General features: G+C 48.2%; 1 protein-coding gene across 2 annotated transcripts in view; it reads right to left on the bottom strand.

Moving 5' to 3' along the window:
• Window positions 1-15,254, bottom strand: part of pop1 (POP1 homolog, ribonuclease P/MRP subunit) — a 71,656-nt gene that overhangs the window by 28,202 nt on the left and 28,200 nt on the right. Inside the window, exons 8-10 of one of the 2 annotated variants that reach the window (XM_038808601.1) lie at window positions 12,872-13,119; window positions 5,006-5,159; window positions 1,813-1,927 (exon numbers count right to left, since the gene is read on the bottom strand). In XM_038808601.1, coding sequence (XP_038664529.1) covers window positions 1,813-1,927; window positions 5,006-5,159; window positions 12,872-13,119 — 517 coding nt within the window. The remainder of the gene's footprint in view (window positions 1-1,812; window positions 1,928-5,005; window positions 5,160-12,871; window positions 13,120-15,254) is intronic. The other variant, XM_038808602.1, reaches the window with a different exon arrangement.

Genomic DNA, 15,254 nt, shown 5'->3' with positions numbered 1-15,254 from the left:
TGCCACCCTAATAAGCAATAACCTGCTCACTTACCCTCAGTTTGGGTTCCACTGTGGCCACTTGGTTCCAGATCTCATTACAGTCTTATTCCAAACATGGACCAAAGAGCTGAACTCAAAAGGAGATTGTGAGCAACTGCCCTTGACATCAGGGTGATATTTGACTGACTATGGCATCAAGGAGTCCTGGCAAAACTGGAGTCAATGGCAATCAAGGGGGGAAATCTCCACTGGTTGGGTCATACCTAGCACAAGGTGGTTGTGGTTGTTGGAGGTCAGTCAGTTCAGCCCCAGGTCATGGCTACAGGAATCCTAGGCCCAACCTCCTTCAGCTGCTTCCTCAGTTACTTTCCCTCTATCATAAAGGTCAGAAGTGGGGCTCCTGACGACTACAAAATGTTCAGCACCATTCACAACTCTTCAGGTACTGAAGCAGTCTGCGTCAATATTCAACAAGAGGCAGCAGGGTAGCATGGTGGTTAGCATAAATGCTTCACAGCTCCAGGGTCCCAGGTTCGATTCCCGGCTGGGTCACTGTCTGTGTGGAGTCTGCACGTCCTCCCCCTGTGTGCGTGGGTTTCCTCCGGGTGCTCCGGTTTCCTCCCACAGTCCAAAGATGTGCGGGTTAGGTGGATTGGCCATGCTAAATTGCCCGTAGTGTCCTAATAAAAGTAAGGTTAAGGGGGGGTTGTTGGGTTACGGGTATAGGGTGGATACGTGGGTTTGAGTAGGGTGATCATGGCTCGGCACAACATTGAGGGCCGAAGGGCCTGTTCTGTGCTGTACTGTTCTATGTTCTATGTTCTAAGACCTGGATAACATTCAGACTTCAGCTGATAAGTGGCATGACACACGGGTGCCAGGCAATGGTCATCTCCAACGAGTATCAAGATATCGCTAATAGATGTCAATGGCATTGCCACCACTGAATCCCCCATTAGCAACACCTTGGGGGTTACCATTGAGCAGAAGATACTGGACTGGACCAGTCATATAAATACTGTGGCTGCAAATGGTCCTTCCTTCACTGTCGCTGGATAAAAATCCTGTTCACCCCCCCCCCCCCCCAACAGCACTGTGGGAGTAACTACACCACATGAACTGCAGCTGTACAAGGAGGCAGCTCACTACCACCTTCAAGGGCAATTAGGGATGGGCAATAAATGCTGGCCTAACCAGCGGCTCTCACAATCCATGAAAATAATTTTTCAATAAGTGTTGCGGAAATCCTATTTCAGAAATAAATCGATGCTTTCAGGAGAGAGATAAGAATTGAGAAAAAAATTGACAGAGGAAATTTCCCTTTTAAAAAGGCTACTTACAAATTCTGACATTCAAGTAATAGAAACACATCATAAAACGATTCATCTTCACACTGCATTGATCAACACAAGCCCCAGAAATGTGGAGCTCCAGAGTGGAGCTGAGTCCACAAAAGATCAGCCATGATCTCATTGAATGGCGGAGCAGGCTCAAGGGACCAGATGGCCTATTCCTGCTCCTAGTTCTTATGTTCTTATAAGACTGCAAGTTCACATAAAGACACTGACTTCTGCAACATGCAATCCAGTAAATATACTTATTTTATGATGCTTTTATTGCTCCAAACTCTGGTCTCATAACTTAATATTATTCATGCACAAAGTTGCGAATGAGATATTCTAATTTGGTGTCGGGTTACCCTGAATAAACACAAGAATACAAGAAGGTGCACACACAAAGTCACAATTCAAACCCACAATTATTGATTCACATTTCTGTGGGATACTGAACCGGTAACAATCACTTGTTTCTGAGCTCTCTATGACCCACCAGGCAGTAACAGAAGGACGCCTTCCTGACGGTTATGAAGGGTCACGTTTTCAGGACTCTCGCAATACTTGGACCACCAGGAGCGCAATCCCGTCTCTTCCCTCCCGTCGGAATTCTAAAGCCAGTTTAAAAACAAAGATGGCACGTCAGAGGAGGAGAAACAAGAGCAGCAGGTGCATAGTAAACCCATCAGAATTTTGGCTTAAATTGAGCATTTCCCCAGAATGGGTGGAATTTGGCAACATTTGCACTGAGACATTAGTTGGTGCGCACTCACCACCAGCCCTCTTTCTAGCTGCAAACCAACATACATTGTGGAGTGGTTTATTGATACAGTATACAGCACATACAATAAGGTCCGTGGGACAAAGTTCAGAGGAGATGTGCAAGGCAGGCTTTTTACGCAGAGGGTGGTGAGTGCCTGGAACGCGTTGCCAGGGGAGGTTGTGGAAGCAGATACATTAACGGTGTTCAAAAGGCATCTTGTCAAACACATGGATAGGATGGGTATAGAAGGATACATAGATTTCATAAAATTTACAGTGCAGAAGGAGGTCATTTGGCCCATCGAGCCTGCACCGGCCCTTGGAAAGAGCACCCCACTTTAGCCCACGCACAAGTATACAGCACAAAGAAGTACTGAGGGTTTTGGCAAAGGTTGGTATCATGACCGGTACAGGCTTGGAGGGCCGAAGGGCCTGTTCATGTGCTGTATTGTTCTTTGTTAGCACAGGAGGAAGCCATTCAGCCCATTGAGTTCATGCCGTAACAATTCCCATTTATATGGCACTCATCACTTTTTAGATCTCAGAGTACTTTAGAATAAGGATTAAAGCTGTCTGTCACGAGCTTGGAAAAAAACAAGAGAAATTGGAAGGTTGGGACTGGGGAACTAGAAAGGCGCCTTGAAAACAGCAAAAGGTACTAACAAAGTAGAGGGAAATGGACACGAATTCCAGAAGGCAGCAGCAGGGCAGTCACACTATTTATATCAATGCTGAAGGGAACAAAACATGGGCAAATTTACAGTTTTCTCAGATTAAAATCTATCACTTAGGAGATTAACTCCCTGTGGATTTGTGTTGCATGCAATTTATCACAATATTATGGGAGGTAGTCATTGTGAGGCTCAGAGATGGACAGCAAAATAATGTGCAGTGTATGTGGGGAGGGAGAGTTGAGACCATACTCAGGTCAGCGGAGATATTATCAAATGGCGGAGCAGGCTCAAAGGAGCAGAACGGCCTACCCCTGCTCCTAATTCATATGTTTGTGTGTACGTTATTACTGCGAGCTGAGACACAGGAATTGAAGATAAGCAGCATCGCAGAGTTCAATATATCGGGCTCGAGGAGCAAAGCTGAAGTTTTATTACAATTTACACGTGACAGCAGTTATACCTCCGTTTAATGAGTAGTACTGGATATACATCAAATCAAAATACAAAACGTCCTTCTGTAGTTTCTTTTCCTTTTTTAAAACCCAGCAGAGGTGCCTGATGCAGCAAGAGAAGGAAATGGAAGCTACCAGAATTTGTGCATCTCAAAACTTCAAATATTACCATTAAAACAACTGCTTACTGGGAAATATTTGGCTGGATTCGCCGTTCCTGAGGCTAAGTGCGGTGGCGTTTTGCGATGGGGCAATCAGCGCGAAACCCTCACCGATTCCGGTGAGGATCCGGTACCGGCGCCGCGTGAAACACACGTGGAACGGACAGAAAACGGTTAGGGAATCGCCGGACTGATGAGCTGCAGCTGCACACACGCCTACACCCCCCCACACGCACCAAGAAGGATGGCGCCAGCCGTGCTGGACTGCGTACCTACCCACCCCGACCCCACAGCCCACTTCCTGGCCACCCCTCCACTTCCAGGCCGCAACTGCGCACGGCCCAATGACGCCGCTTTGGAGGGGCGGGCATCGCAACCCAACCAGCAGCTGCCCCGATTTCAGCATCGGGCAACGGAGAATCCCGCCCATTATATCTACAATGCTGCAAAGTGTTTTTGAAATTCTTTTTTTTTTTTAATAATTTTTATTGGAATTTTTTACAGAAAATATAACAAGTATAGCAAAAAGCAGTAATATGCAACTAACAGCCCCATAACACCCACAATTCCCCCCATACCGTAACATCACATGTATCACATCCCCCCCCCGGGTTGCTGCTTATCGTTGAGCCAGAAAGTCGAGGAAAGGTTGCCACCGTTTAAAGAACCCTTGCACCGATCCTCTCAGGGCGAATTTAACCTTCTCAAGCTTAATGAAGTGTTTTTGAAATTCTGTATATCTAGTCAACATTTTTCCTTATTCATAGGTAATGTGGTAAAATGGCAAACGGCCTGAATTTTAGGCCCGATACAATGAACAAAGAACAAAGAAAAATTACAGCACAGGAACAGGCCATTCGGCCCTCCAAGCCTGCACCAATCCAGATTGGTCAGAACCATAGACAGGCCATGGGAATTCAAACAGCTATGTTCGAATACATTGGACAGAGAGACAGGCAAGTCTGGACTCGTCCTGTAAAGAGATCAGATAATTGGCCCCATTCAGATGGATTGATTGTTGTGGATTGCCCAGATGCAGCCAGACTTTCCGGCACCTTGAGTTGCCGCCGTTACCTTACAAGGGATAAGGTTACATGCGGACAATAGACTGGGGGGGTCCTGGTGTCCTGTAGAGTTGGAATCGACAACTCCATTGGGTATTGCGACCCCGACCCAGACCTCATTGGCTAAGGGCCAGAGAAACTTCTGGAAGGGCTTGAAGAGGGGGATAAAAACGGACACTCAAAGACCCTCCCCAGCAAAGGCTTGACAAGGAGAAGACTTGACAGCAGACCAGAGAGCAGATGGGAGAGGCGTGTGGGAACCACCTTCGCACAAGAGGGCCCTGGGACGCCTGAGGCGCAGAGGATTGGACCCGCAGCTCGATCAAGTTCATCTGCATGGGTAGCATTACGATCTTGGGCAGATAATATTTGGGATAATTTTGGAGAATAACGGTTTTATTGTGCTTGTGAATAAATTTGGGGTGAACCATGAACCTGTATTTGTCCTTTGTTCATCTCGCAAATAAGGGCACCTGGGTAAAACGTTTTAATAATAAACTAGTCAAAGGATTTGATAATTTACAGTAAAACGGGGACTGAGGGAAACCCTGAATTATAATTAATGCAGTGCTCAACCTTTGAGGCCGCAGTGAATCTTTCGTCTTCACAAAAGGCCATCTCCAACAAAAGACTCACTTTCAGGATAGCAGCAGCTTGGATAGCTTCAAACATCACACAGTGGGATAGAGGGCCAATCAGTCGATACCTCAGAATTTCCATGGTCAGATCTCTGAAAAAGTTAATCATCACATTCTGCATTAAACAGTGAAGCACATACAATAAACTTATTCATTCGCGAACATTTGCTGCTGCAGACTTCTCCCCTCTTGTTCAACCACAAATTTCTAAACAAATTGGTACAGCACATTTAATATAAAATTTCCCAAATTGCTTCACAAGAGCATTAGAAAACAAAGGGTGACACCAAGCCACAGAAGGAGGCATGAGGGCGGATGAACAAAATCATCGGATTTAAGGAGTATCCTAAGGTAGAGAGAGAGCACGAGAGAGAGCATGAGAGAGAGAGAGCACGAGAGAGAGAGCATGAGAGAGAGAGAGCACGAGAGAGAGAGCATGAGAGAGAGAAAGCACGAGAGAGAGAAAGAGCACGAGAGAGAGAGAGCAGGAGAGAGAGAGAGCACGAGAGAGAGAAAGAGCACGAGAGAGAGAAAGAGCACGAGAGAGAGAAAGAGCACGAGAGAGAGAGAGCACGAGAGAGAGAGCACGAGAGAGAGAGAGAGAGCACGAGAGAGAGAAAGAGCACGAGAGAGAGAAAGAGCACGAGAGAGAGAAAGAGCACGAGAGAGAGAGAGCAGGAGACAGAGCACGAGAGAGAGAGCACGAGAGAGGGAGCAGGAGAAGGGGCTGGTTTAGCTCACTCAGCTAAATCGCTGGCTTTTAAAGCAGGCCAGCAGCACGGTTCGATTCCCGGGCCAGCCTCCCCGGACAGGCGCCGGAATGTGGTGACTAGGGGCTTTTCACAGTAACTTCATTGAAGCCTACTCGTGACAATAAGCGATTTTCATTTTTCATTTTTTTTTTCAGGAGAGAGAGCACGAGAGAGAGAGAAGAGCAAGCACGAGAGAGCGGGGGAGAGAGAGCGGGAGAGAGAGAGCGCAAGAGAGTGGGAGAAAGTGGGAGAAAGAGCGAGAGAGGGAGCGAGAGAGGGAGCGAGAGAGGGAGCGAGAGAGGGAGCGAGAGAGGGAGCGAGGGAGAGAGAGAGAGAGAGAGAGAGAGAGAGAGAGAGCGAGAGAGAGAGAGAGAGCAAGAGAGAGGGAGTGCGAGAGAGAGCGAGAGAGACACAAGAGACAGAGGGAATTCCATATTTTAGGGCACAGGCAACTAAGCTACAGGTTCAACGGGTGGAGTAATTAAAATTGTGGATGCTCAAGAGGCTATAATTAGAGAAGCACATCCACGGCAGGTCCTCGTTTTAAGTTGCCAGCATCATTTACGTTTCGCATTGCAAAGGATGTTTACACAGAGTCAGGACTTTCATCTCAATGCTGTTTCGCCCTGAGTGCGTGCATGCCCTGATCAGCGGTATTTAGAAGAGGCCTTTCCTGTTCACTGAGACTCTCCCACTCAATGCTTCCCTTTCCGACTCAACTGTTCGCAGTTCCTCTCAATAAAAATCTTTATTATTGTCACCAGTAGGCTTACATTAACACTGCAATGAAGTTACTGTGAAAAGCCCCTAGTCGCCACATTCCGGTGCCTGTTTGGGTACATAGGGAGAATTCAGAATGTCCAATTCACCTAATAGCACGTCTTTCAAGACTTGTGGGAGGAAACCCACACACACACAGGGAGAACGTGCAGACTCCGCACAGACAGTGGCCCAAGGAGGAATCAAACCTAGCGTCCCTGGCGCTGCTTCCTCCCTCTCCTGAGCTCTCACCTCACAGTGTGCACTGTGGGGAAGTAACGAGCAGGAGAATTGGTTAGTGAAGGGGCAAGTGAGAATTGACTGCAAGGGGCAAGCAGAAAGTGTTTGCAATTTTCAGTGATATTTTTATATTATAGTTTTAAAATTATTTGATTTAGAAATGGGTGGCACGGCAGCGCAGTGGTTAGCACTGCTGCCTGATGGCACAGAGGACCCGGGTTCAATCCCGGCCCCAGGTCGCTGTCCACGTGGAGGTGGCACGTTATCCACGTGTCTGTGTAGGGCTCACCTCCACAATCCAAAGATATGTACGGCAGGTGGATTGGCCACGCCAAATGGCCCCTTAATTGCGAAAAAAATATTGGATACTCTAAAAAAAAAAAATTTTTAATTGAGAAAGGTAGGAATTCAGGAATTTACAGTTAACAGGGTACATGTTTTTTTTTCTGGTGGGCAATGTCCTACAGAACCCAACTACAGCTTTTACATCTGTTTCACTTAAAATTACATTTTTCAGGAACACGACTACAATGCTAAGAAAGGACTTACTGTATCTTGGAGGGAGATGCTGGCGCAGTGGTAATGTCACTAGACTAGTAACCCAGAGACCCAGGCTAATGCTCTGGGACAGGGGTTCAAATCCCATTATGATAACCGGCAGAATTTGAACTCAATAAAATCTTGAAGTGAAAGCTAGATCAGTAATGGTGACCATTAAACTATTGATTGTCATTAAAAATGTCCTTTAGGAAAATAAATATTTTGTCCTTTCCTGGCCTGGCCTACATGTGACTCAACTGCCCTCTGAAAGCCAATCAGTTCACCAAATGTCGATGTTGTCAGTGATGCCTACATCCCACGACAGAAAACATTTAAAAAAGGATTTCTGGATTGCAGGATATTGCAGAGGGATTTGAAAACAGTGATAAGAACTTTAAAATCGAGACCAGGACCAAAATGGAGACTAGGATTGAATACCGGTCAGCGAGTGCAGAGTGAATGGGATGAATTATCACACAGGAAGTAGAGTTTTGGATGGCTGCATGTTTACAGAGGAAAGAATGTGCTGTGTGTTTGTTAGAATACTCAAGTCTAACACTGGAGCCGGCTTGCTCCAGTGGTTTGGAGAGGGGGATGGGGCGCCGGGGAGTGGGGAGGAGGACGGGGAAACAATGGGAATGAGACAGGAAGGCGCTGGAGTGTTGAGTCACCGGGCTAGCAGATTGGCTAGTCAAGGGAGTCAGGTAAGGGGGGGGGGGGGATCACAGCCAGTGGATGGCAGGGGTGGGGGTATCGGGGGATGTGGTTAGGGGGGGGGGTTGTTCTGCTGACGTGGGAGGGACTTGAAATAAGCACTGAAAAGGAGGTCGAGGGTGGAGGCAGCCAATGGGCGGGCCAGGAATGGCGCGACGCACGGGCCGGGGGCCGGCCCGAGAAAGGCTATGGCTGACCGGCGTGGTGGGGGGGTGGGATGTGCCCCCCGACCAGGCTGATCACCTGGAACGTCAAGGGACTGAATGGGCCGGTTAAGAGGGCGCGGGTGTTCGCGCACTTGCGGGCTCTGAGGGCGGACGTAATTATGTTGCAGGAGACACATCTGAAAGTGTCTGACCAGACCAGGCTAAGGAAGGGCTGGGTTAGCCAGGTCTTCCACTCGGACTTGGACTCGAAGTACAGGGGGGTGGCAATCATGATGAATGAAAAATGAAAATGAAAATCGCTTATTGTCACGAGTAGGCTTCAAATGAAGTTACTGTGAAAAGACCCTAGTCGCCACATTCCGGCGCCTGTTCGGGGAGGCTGTTACGGGAATCGAACCGTGCTGCTGGCCTGCTTGGTTTGCTTTCAAAGCCAGCAATTTAGCGTTGTGCTATACAGCCCCTGATCAACAAGCAGGTGCGATTTGAGGCGGAGGGCATAGCCACAGACGGGGGGGCAGATACCTGATGGAACGGGGCAGACTGGAGGGGAGAAGAGTGGTGCTGGCGAATATATATGCCCCGAACTGGGATGATGTGGACTTCATTAAAAGAGTGCTGGGGAAGATCCCAGACCTGGACTCTTGCAGGCTAATAATGGGGGGGTAAAGAACACGGAATACTCGGCAATTACTATCTCAGACCATGCCCCGCACTGGGTAGACAAGCAGATCGGGGGAGCGAGCTACCAACGCCCGCAATGGAGGCTAGACGTGGGACTGCTGTCGGAGGAGGGGATCTGCGAGAGGCTTCGGAAATGTATGCAAAATTACTTGCAGGTGAATGACACGGGGGAGGTCTCAGCGGCGACCTTGTGGGAGGCGCTAAAGGCAGTAGTGCGGGGGGAGCTGATTTCAATTGGGGCCCACAGAGCCAAGGCAGACCGGGCAGAGATGGATTGATTGGTCAGGGAAATGGGTCGGATAGATGAAGAGCACGCGGAGTCCCCGGGGGAGGTTTTACTGGGAGAGGCAGAGACTACAGGCGGAACTGGGGGCACTATCCATGAGTAGGGCCGTGGAACAGCTTAGGAAGGCGAGGGGAGCGGTGTACGAGCATGGGGAAAAGGCTAGCAGACTGTTAGTGCAGCAACTCAGGAGGAGGGGGGCGGCCAGGGAAATAGGTAGAGTGAGGGATGGGGAGGGGCGCAAAGTGGAGGACCCGGCAGGATTGAATAAGGTATTCCGGGACTTCTATCGCAAGCTGTATACTTCAGAGCCGCCGGAAGAACCGGAGGAGATTAAAAGGTTTCTGGACGGGTTAACCTTCCCAACAGTAGGTGGGGGGCGAGTGGAAGAGCTGGGGGCCCCGATTAGAGTGGAGGAGGTATTGGGGGGCCTAAAGGCCATGCAGTCGGGGAAAGCCCCGGGGCCGGATGGATACCCAGTAGAGTTCTATAGGAAGTTTTCTGAGCTGGTGGGCCCAGTCTTGGCAAGGGTTTTCAATGAGGCAAGGGACAGAGGGACCCAGCCGCCGACAATGTCGCAAGCCCCTATATCACTGATATTGAAGCGGGGTAAAGACCCGGAGGCGTGCGGGTCCTACAGGCCAATCTCCCTGATTAATGTAGACGCCAAGCTCCTGGAAAAGGTACTGCCGGTTAGAATGGAGGACTGCGTACCAGAGGTGATTGGGGAGGACCAAACTGGTTTCGTGAAAGGTAGGCAGCTGGCGGCCAACCTGAGAAGATTACTTAATGTGATAACGATGCCCCCGGCGGGTAGGGAGGTGGAGGTAGTGGTGGCAATGGACGCCGAGAAGGCCTTTGACCGGGTGGAGTGGGACTATCTATGGGAGGTGCTCGGACGGTTTGGGTTCGGGGATGGATTGGTGGATTGGATCAAATTATTATATCAGGCCCCGAGGGCCAGTGTCAGGACTAACAGAGAAGTGTCGGAGTACTTTAGGTTGTACCGAGGGACCAGGCAGGGCTGCCCGCTCTCCCCGCTGCTGTTTGCACTGGCCATAGAGCCGCTGGCGATTGCGCTGAGAGCCGCAGAGGGATGGAAGGCGATGGTGAGGGGCGGGGTAGAACATAGGGTCGCTCTTTACGCAGACGACCTGCTCCTGTACGTGTCGGACCCAGTGGCCGGGATGGGAAGTATACTGGGAATGCTGAGGAAGTTCGGCCAGTTCTCAGGATACAAATTAAATACGGTCAAGAGTGAAATGTTTGTGGTCCAGGCAAGGGGCCAGGAGAACAGATTGAGAGGGCTACTGTTTAGGCTGGTTGAGGAAAATTTTCAGGATTTGGGAATCCAGGTGGCACGAGACTGGGGCAGGCTGCACAAGTTAAATTTGGCCAGGGTGGTGGAGCAAATGAAGGGAGAGTTTCGGAGATGGGATGCACTCCCGCTGTCGCTGGGAGGGAGGGTGCAGACTGTAAAGATGACAATCCTCCCTAGATTTCTGTTTGTTTTTCAGTACATCTCGATCTTTGTTCCACAGTCCTTCTTCAAAAGAGTTAACAGGATGATCATGAGCTTTGTCTGGGCGGGAAAATCCCCGCGGGTGAAGAAGGCGATGTTGGAGAGGAACCGCAGAGAGGGAGAGCTGGCTTTGCCGAGTCTGATTAATTATTACTGGGCAGCCAACATCGCTATGATAAGGAAGTGGATGGTGGGTACGGGGTCTATCTGGGAGCGGGTGGAGGCGGCTTCGTGCAGGGGCTCCAGCTTGGCAGCCCTGGTCACGGCTCCTCTACCGCTGCCGCCGGCCACGTACACCACCAGCCCGGTAGTGGTGGCGACCCTGCGGATATGAAGCCAGTGGAGGAGGCATGTAGGGGAGACGAGGGCGTCGGTTTGGGCACCAATCTGCGACAACCATCGGTTTGCCCCCGGGAGTATGGATGGGGGGGTTCCTAGTATGGCGGCGGGCGGGGGTGGGAAGGGTGGGTGATATGTTCCTGGAAGGGAGCTTTGCGAGTTTGAGGAACTAGGAGGAGAAATTTGGGCTGGTAAGGGGAAACGATTTTAGGTACCTACAGTTGCGGGACTTTGTTCGTAGACAGATCCCATCCTTCCCACGCCTCCCGCCAATGGGGATCCGAGACAGAATAGTCTCTAGGGGGGGAAGAAGGGGAGGGTAGAGTCTCAGGTATTTATAAGGTGCTCATGATGGAGGGAGGGTCCCAGACAGAGGAACTGAAACTTAAATGGGAGGAGGAACTAGGCGGGGAAATGGAGGACGGGCTGTGGGCAGAGGCCCTGAGTAGGGTAAATTCGACCGCGACATGTGCTAGGCTCGGGCTGATTCAATTTAAGGTCGTTCACCGGTCCCATATGACGGTGGCTCAGATGAGCAAATTCTTTGGGATAGAGGACAAATGCGCTAGGTGCGCGGGAGGACCAGCGAACCACGTTCACATGTTTTGGGCATGCCCAAAGCTGAGGGGGTACTGGGAGGGATTTGCGGGGATCATGTCCCGGGTGCTAAAAGCAAGGGTGGTGATGAGTCCAGGGGGAGAAAGAGGCCGATGTTTTGGCCTTTGCTTCCCTGATAACCTGGCGACGAATACTATTGGCGTGGAGGGACTCAAAGTCCCCGAAGGCTGAGTTGTGGCTTGCGGACATGTCGAGTTTCCTGGGTATGGAAAAAATTAAGTTCGCCTTGAGGGGATCTGTACAGGGGTTCGCCTGGAGGTGGCAACCATTTATTGACTTCTTTGCGGGAGAGTGAGCGTCAGCAGGGGGTTGGGGGGGTGGGAGAGGAGCGGGCTTGTGCAGTATGTTACGATTGAAGTATTGAAAGTACATGGATGTTTGCACATTTTTGCCTTTTTTTGCTTTCTTTCTGTTGATGTCTGTAACTGTTTATAAAGCCAAAAACTACCTCAATAAAATTGTTTATTAAAAAAAAGAATACTCAAGTCTAGAGGTAGCAAAGACGTGAATGAAGGCTTCAGCAGGTGACAGCTGCGACAGAGCAAAACGAGCCTCGTATTTTGCAGCTCATGAGTCTCCGAATATACAGCGGTTTTTCCTGCTGTAGCAAATGCATTGTCAATTAAGTTCATTAGAGGTTCGGGTGAATACAGCTTGCCAAACTCAGCCGTGCAATTTCTTATAAAGCATCCCCCAAAGCTAGTTATCCAATTTTTCATGAAGAGGTCAGACTATTGGGAGGCCTGAATAGGGACCCAGAATAAAGGCAAATATTGCTGAAAGTGAAACAACCAATCATGATTCTTTTCTCCTGTCGTATAAACTGTTGTTATTGTTTGAAATTTGGTATTCTTGTGCTTGTCCTGGTGAGTGCAAGACAAAAAACTTCAGCTGCATGTCTTCTCTTTTTAACCAATATTCAAAAGCAAATTGTGAGGCAATAAACAGTCTGCATTGGTTAATTGCTGGTAGTTCCTTGGCGACAATGCAGCGACTAGCTTTTCAATTCCACATCTATCAAATGAACTAATTTATTAATTGAATTTAAATTCTCATGCATCAATCCAGGCTCCTGGATCACTAGTCCAGTAACATTAATCAGTATGCTACCATCATCAACAATGCCATCTTGCTACTTGTCAACGTGTAGATTTCGGATCAACGCTCTCTTCAGAAAATTTGTACTCACTCTATTACAATGCCAGTAGTTAATGAGGTCCAAATCACAGTTTCCAATGGATCTCTGGTCCCATTGCCTATAATCTTTTTCTCAGGTACAACCTCATTCCCGGCTTTATCCTGAAGTTTTCTTTTCGAGCCAATGACTTTGGCTTGTTTTACTGGTGTGTGTGTTACAGTTCTACATTCACGAGGAGCTGGTTCAGGTACAGGGACATCCAGACATTGACAGACCAATTGGAGCTCAGCTAATAAATCCTAAAGGGAAAAAAAAGTTAAATTCTAAAAATCTTTATTATTGTCACAAGTAGGCTTACATTAACACTGCAATGACGTTACTATGAAATTCCCCAAGTCGCCACACTCTGGTGCCTGTTCGGGTGCACAGAGGAAGAATTCAGAATGTCCAATTCACCTAACAAACACATCTTTCAGGACTTGTGGGAAGAAACCGGAGCACCCGGAGGAAACCCATGCAGACACGGGGAGAATGTACAGACTCCGCACAGACAGTGGCCCAAGCGGGAATCGAACCTGGGACTGGCGCTGTAAAGCAATAGTGCTAACCACTGTGCTACCATGCTTTGTAAGAAAGTACGTACTCCAGATTAACCTGTAATAATATTCAGTTGCAAAGTGAGATACAAAAGCGTTTGCAAGAGGTTCACAGAAGATGCAGAGCTACTCCAGCCAGGATTGTGCTGGAACTAAGAATTAATGTGCATACTGCACATTGCTATATGCAACCGATCCTCTATTATCCTGGTTATTGAGGAAGAAATATTCCTGCAGTACATATACTGAAGCATTACACACTTCACTGGAAGATTTACACAACTTATTGAATCTGGAAAATACACCTCAAAATGTTGTTAAAAAGTAAACACAAGATATAGATAAATGTTCTCATCCTAAAGCCTCTTATATAGTTATTTATATATACTTTGATCTATCTACCTCTATCCAATATTTGCTAAAAAATACAAGTACTTATTAAATTCCCTCTTCCCAAATTTTTTTCTTAGCTGTTTAGATAACATTCTCCTCTGATCTTGGTGCAACACAAAAACACCCTTAAAAAGAATCCCGGTTTGACGAGTACTTTTAATTTAATGCTCATGCTCTGGGAAACATTTGAAAAACACACATACACACACACTTTATCTGCTGTTCCACCTCCTAGCACTTTGTAAATATCCTGTCTGACATAAGTGCAGGTTTTTCCCTTTCAGTTGGCAGGTGAGGTTTTATGCACACCTGAGCATGTAGTTGTGACCTCAGTTCAGCAAATAAAAATACAGCACCTCCCAAAAGCAAAAGGTGTACACCTACTGCATTGTAGTGAATCATAGAGTTTACAGTGCAGAAGGAGGCCATTCGGCCCATCGGGTCTGCATAGTCCTTGGAAAGAGCATCCTACTTAAGCCCACACCTCCATCCTATCCCCGTAACCCAGTACCCCCATCCAACCCTTTTGGACACCAAGGGCAATTTAGCATGGCCAATCCACCTAACCTGCACTTCTTTGGACAGTGGGAGGAAACCGGAGCTCCCGGAGGAAACCCACGCAGACACGGGGAGAACGTGCAGACTCCGCACAGACAGTGACCCAGCGGGGAATCGAACCTGGGACCCTGGAGCTGTGAAGCAACAGTGCTAACCACTGGGCTACCGTGCCGCACAGCACAGACTGTACGAACATACAAATCGGGACGAGTAGGCCCCTCGAGCCTGCTCCGTGATTCAATGAGATCACGGCTGATCTGACTGTAACCTCAATTCCACCTACCCCGATATCCTTTTGTCCCCCTCATCAAGAATCTAGCTCTGCCTTAAAAATATTCAAAGATTCTGCTTCCAGCGCCTTTTGAAGAAGACCGTTCCAAAGACGCTCAACCCTCAGAGAAAAGGTTCCCCCTCTGCTGTCTTAAATGGGTGACCTCTTGTACAGTGACCCCTAGTTCTAAGTTCTCCCACAAGATAATCCTCCCCACGTCCACCCTGTCAAGACCCCTCAGGATCTTGTATGTTTTAATCAAGTCGCCTCTTACTCTTTTAAACCTCAACAGGTCAGTGTTGATTTATGTGAATAAGAGACTGCCTCTGTCCATTTTCACCTAATCCCATCAACGTATTCTTTGACTCCTTTCTCTTTCATGTGTTTATCTAGCTTCCTCTTAAACGCATGATGCCATTTTCCCAACTCCCACATTGACATTTACCATCAAAACGCAACCGATGTCCACACAAGAATATTTCCAAACTTTTTACAACCTGGTATGGATCTTTTAATGCATAATAACAAGTCCAAAGTGCTGCACCAAGGCACAAGGGAGGTGGAAAAATGGATGCCAAGGTTAAAAAAAAGATTAATATTCAATGACGTTCTTAGG

This window comes from Scyliorhinus canicula, chromosome 10 (genome assembly GCF_902713615.1).
Source record: "Scyliorhinus canicula chromosome 10, sScyCan1.1, whole genome shotgun sequence".
NCBI classification, from domain to species: domain Eukaryota; kingdom Metazoa; phylum Chordata; class Chondrichthyes; order Carcharhiniformes; family Scyliorhinidae; genus Scyliorhinus; species Scyliorhinus canicula.
This window is presented reverse-complemented; position numbering and strand designations above follow the sequence as displayed.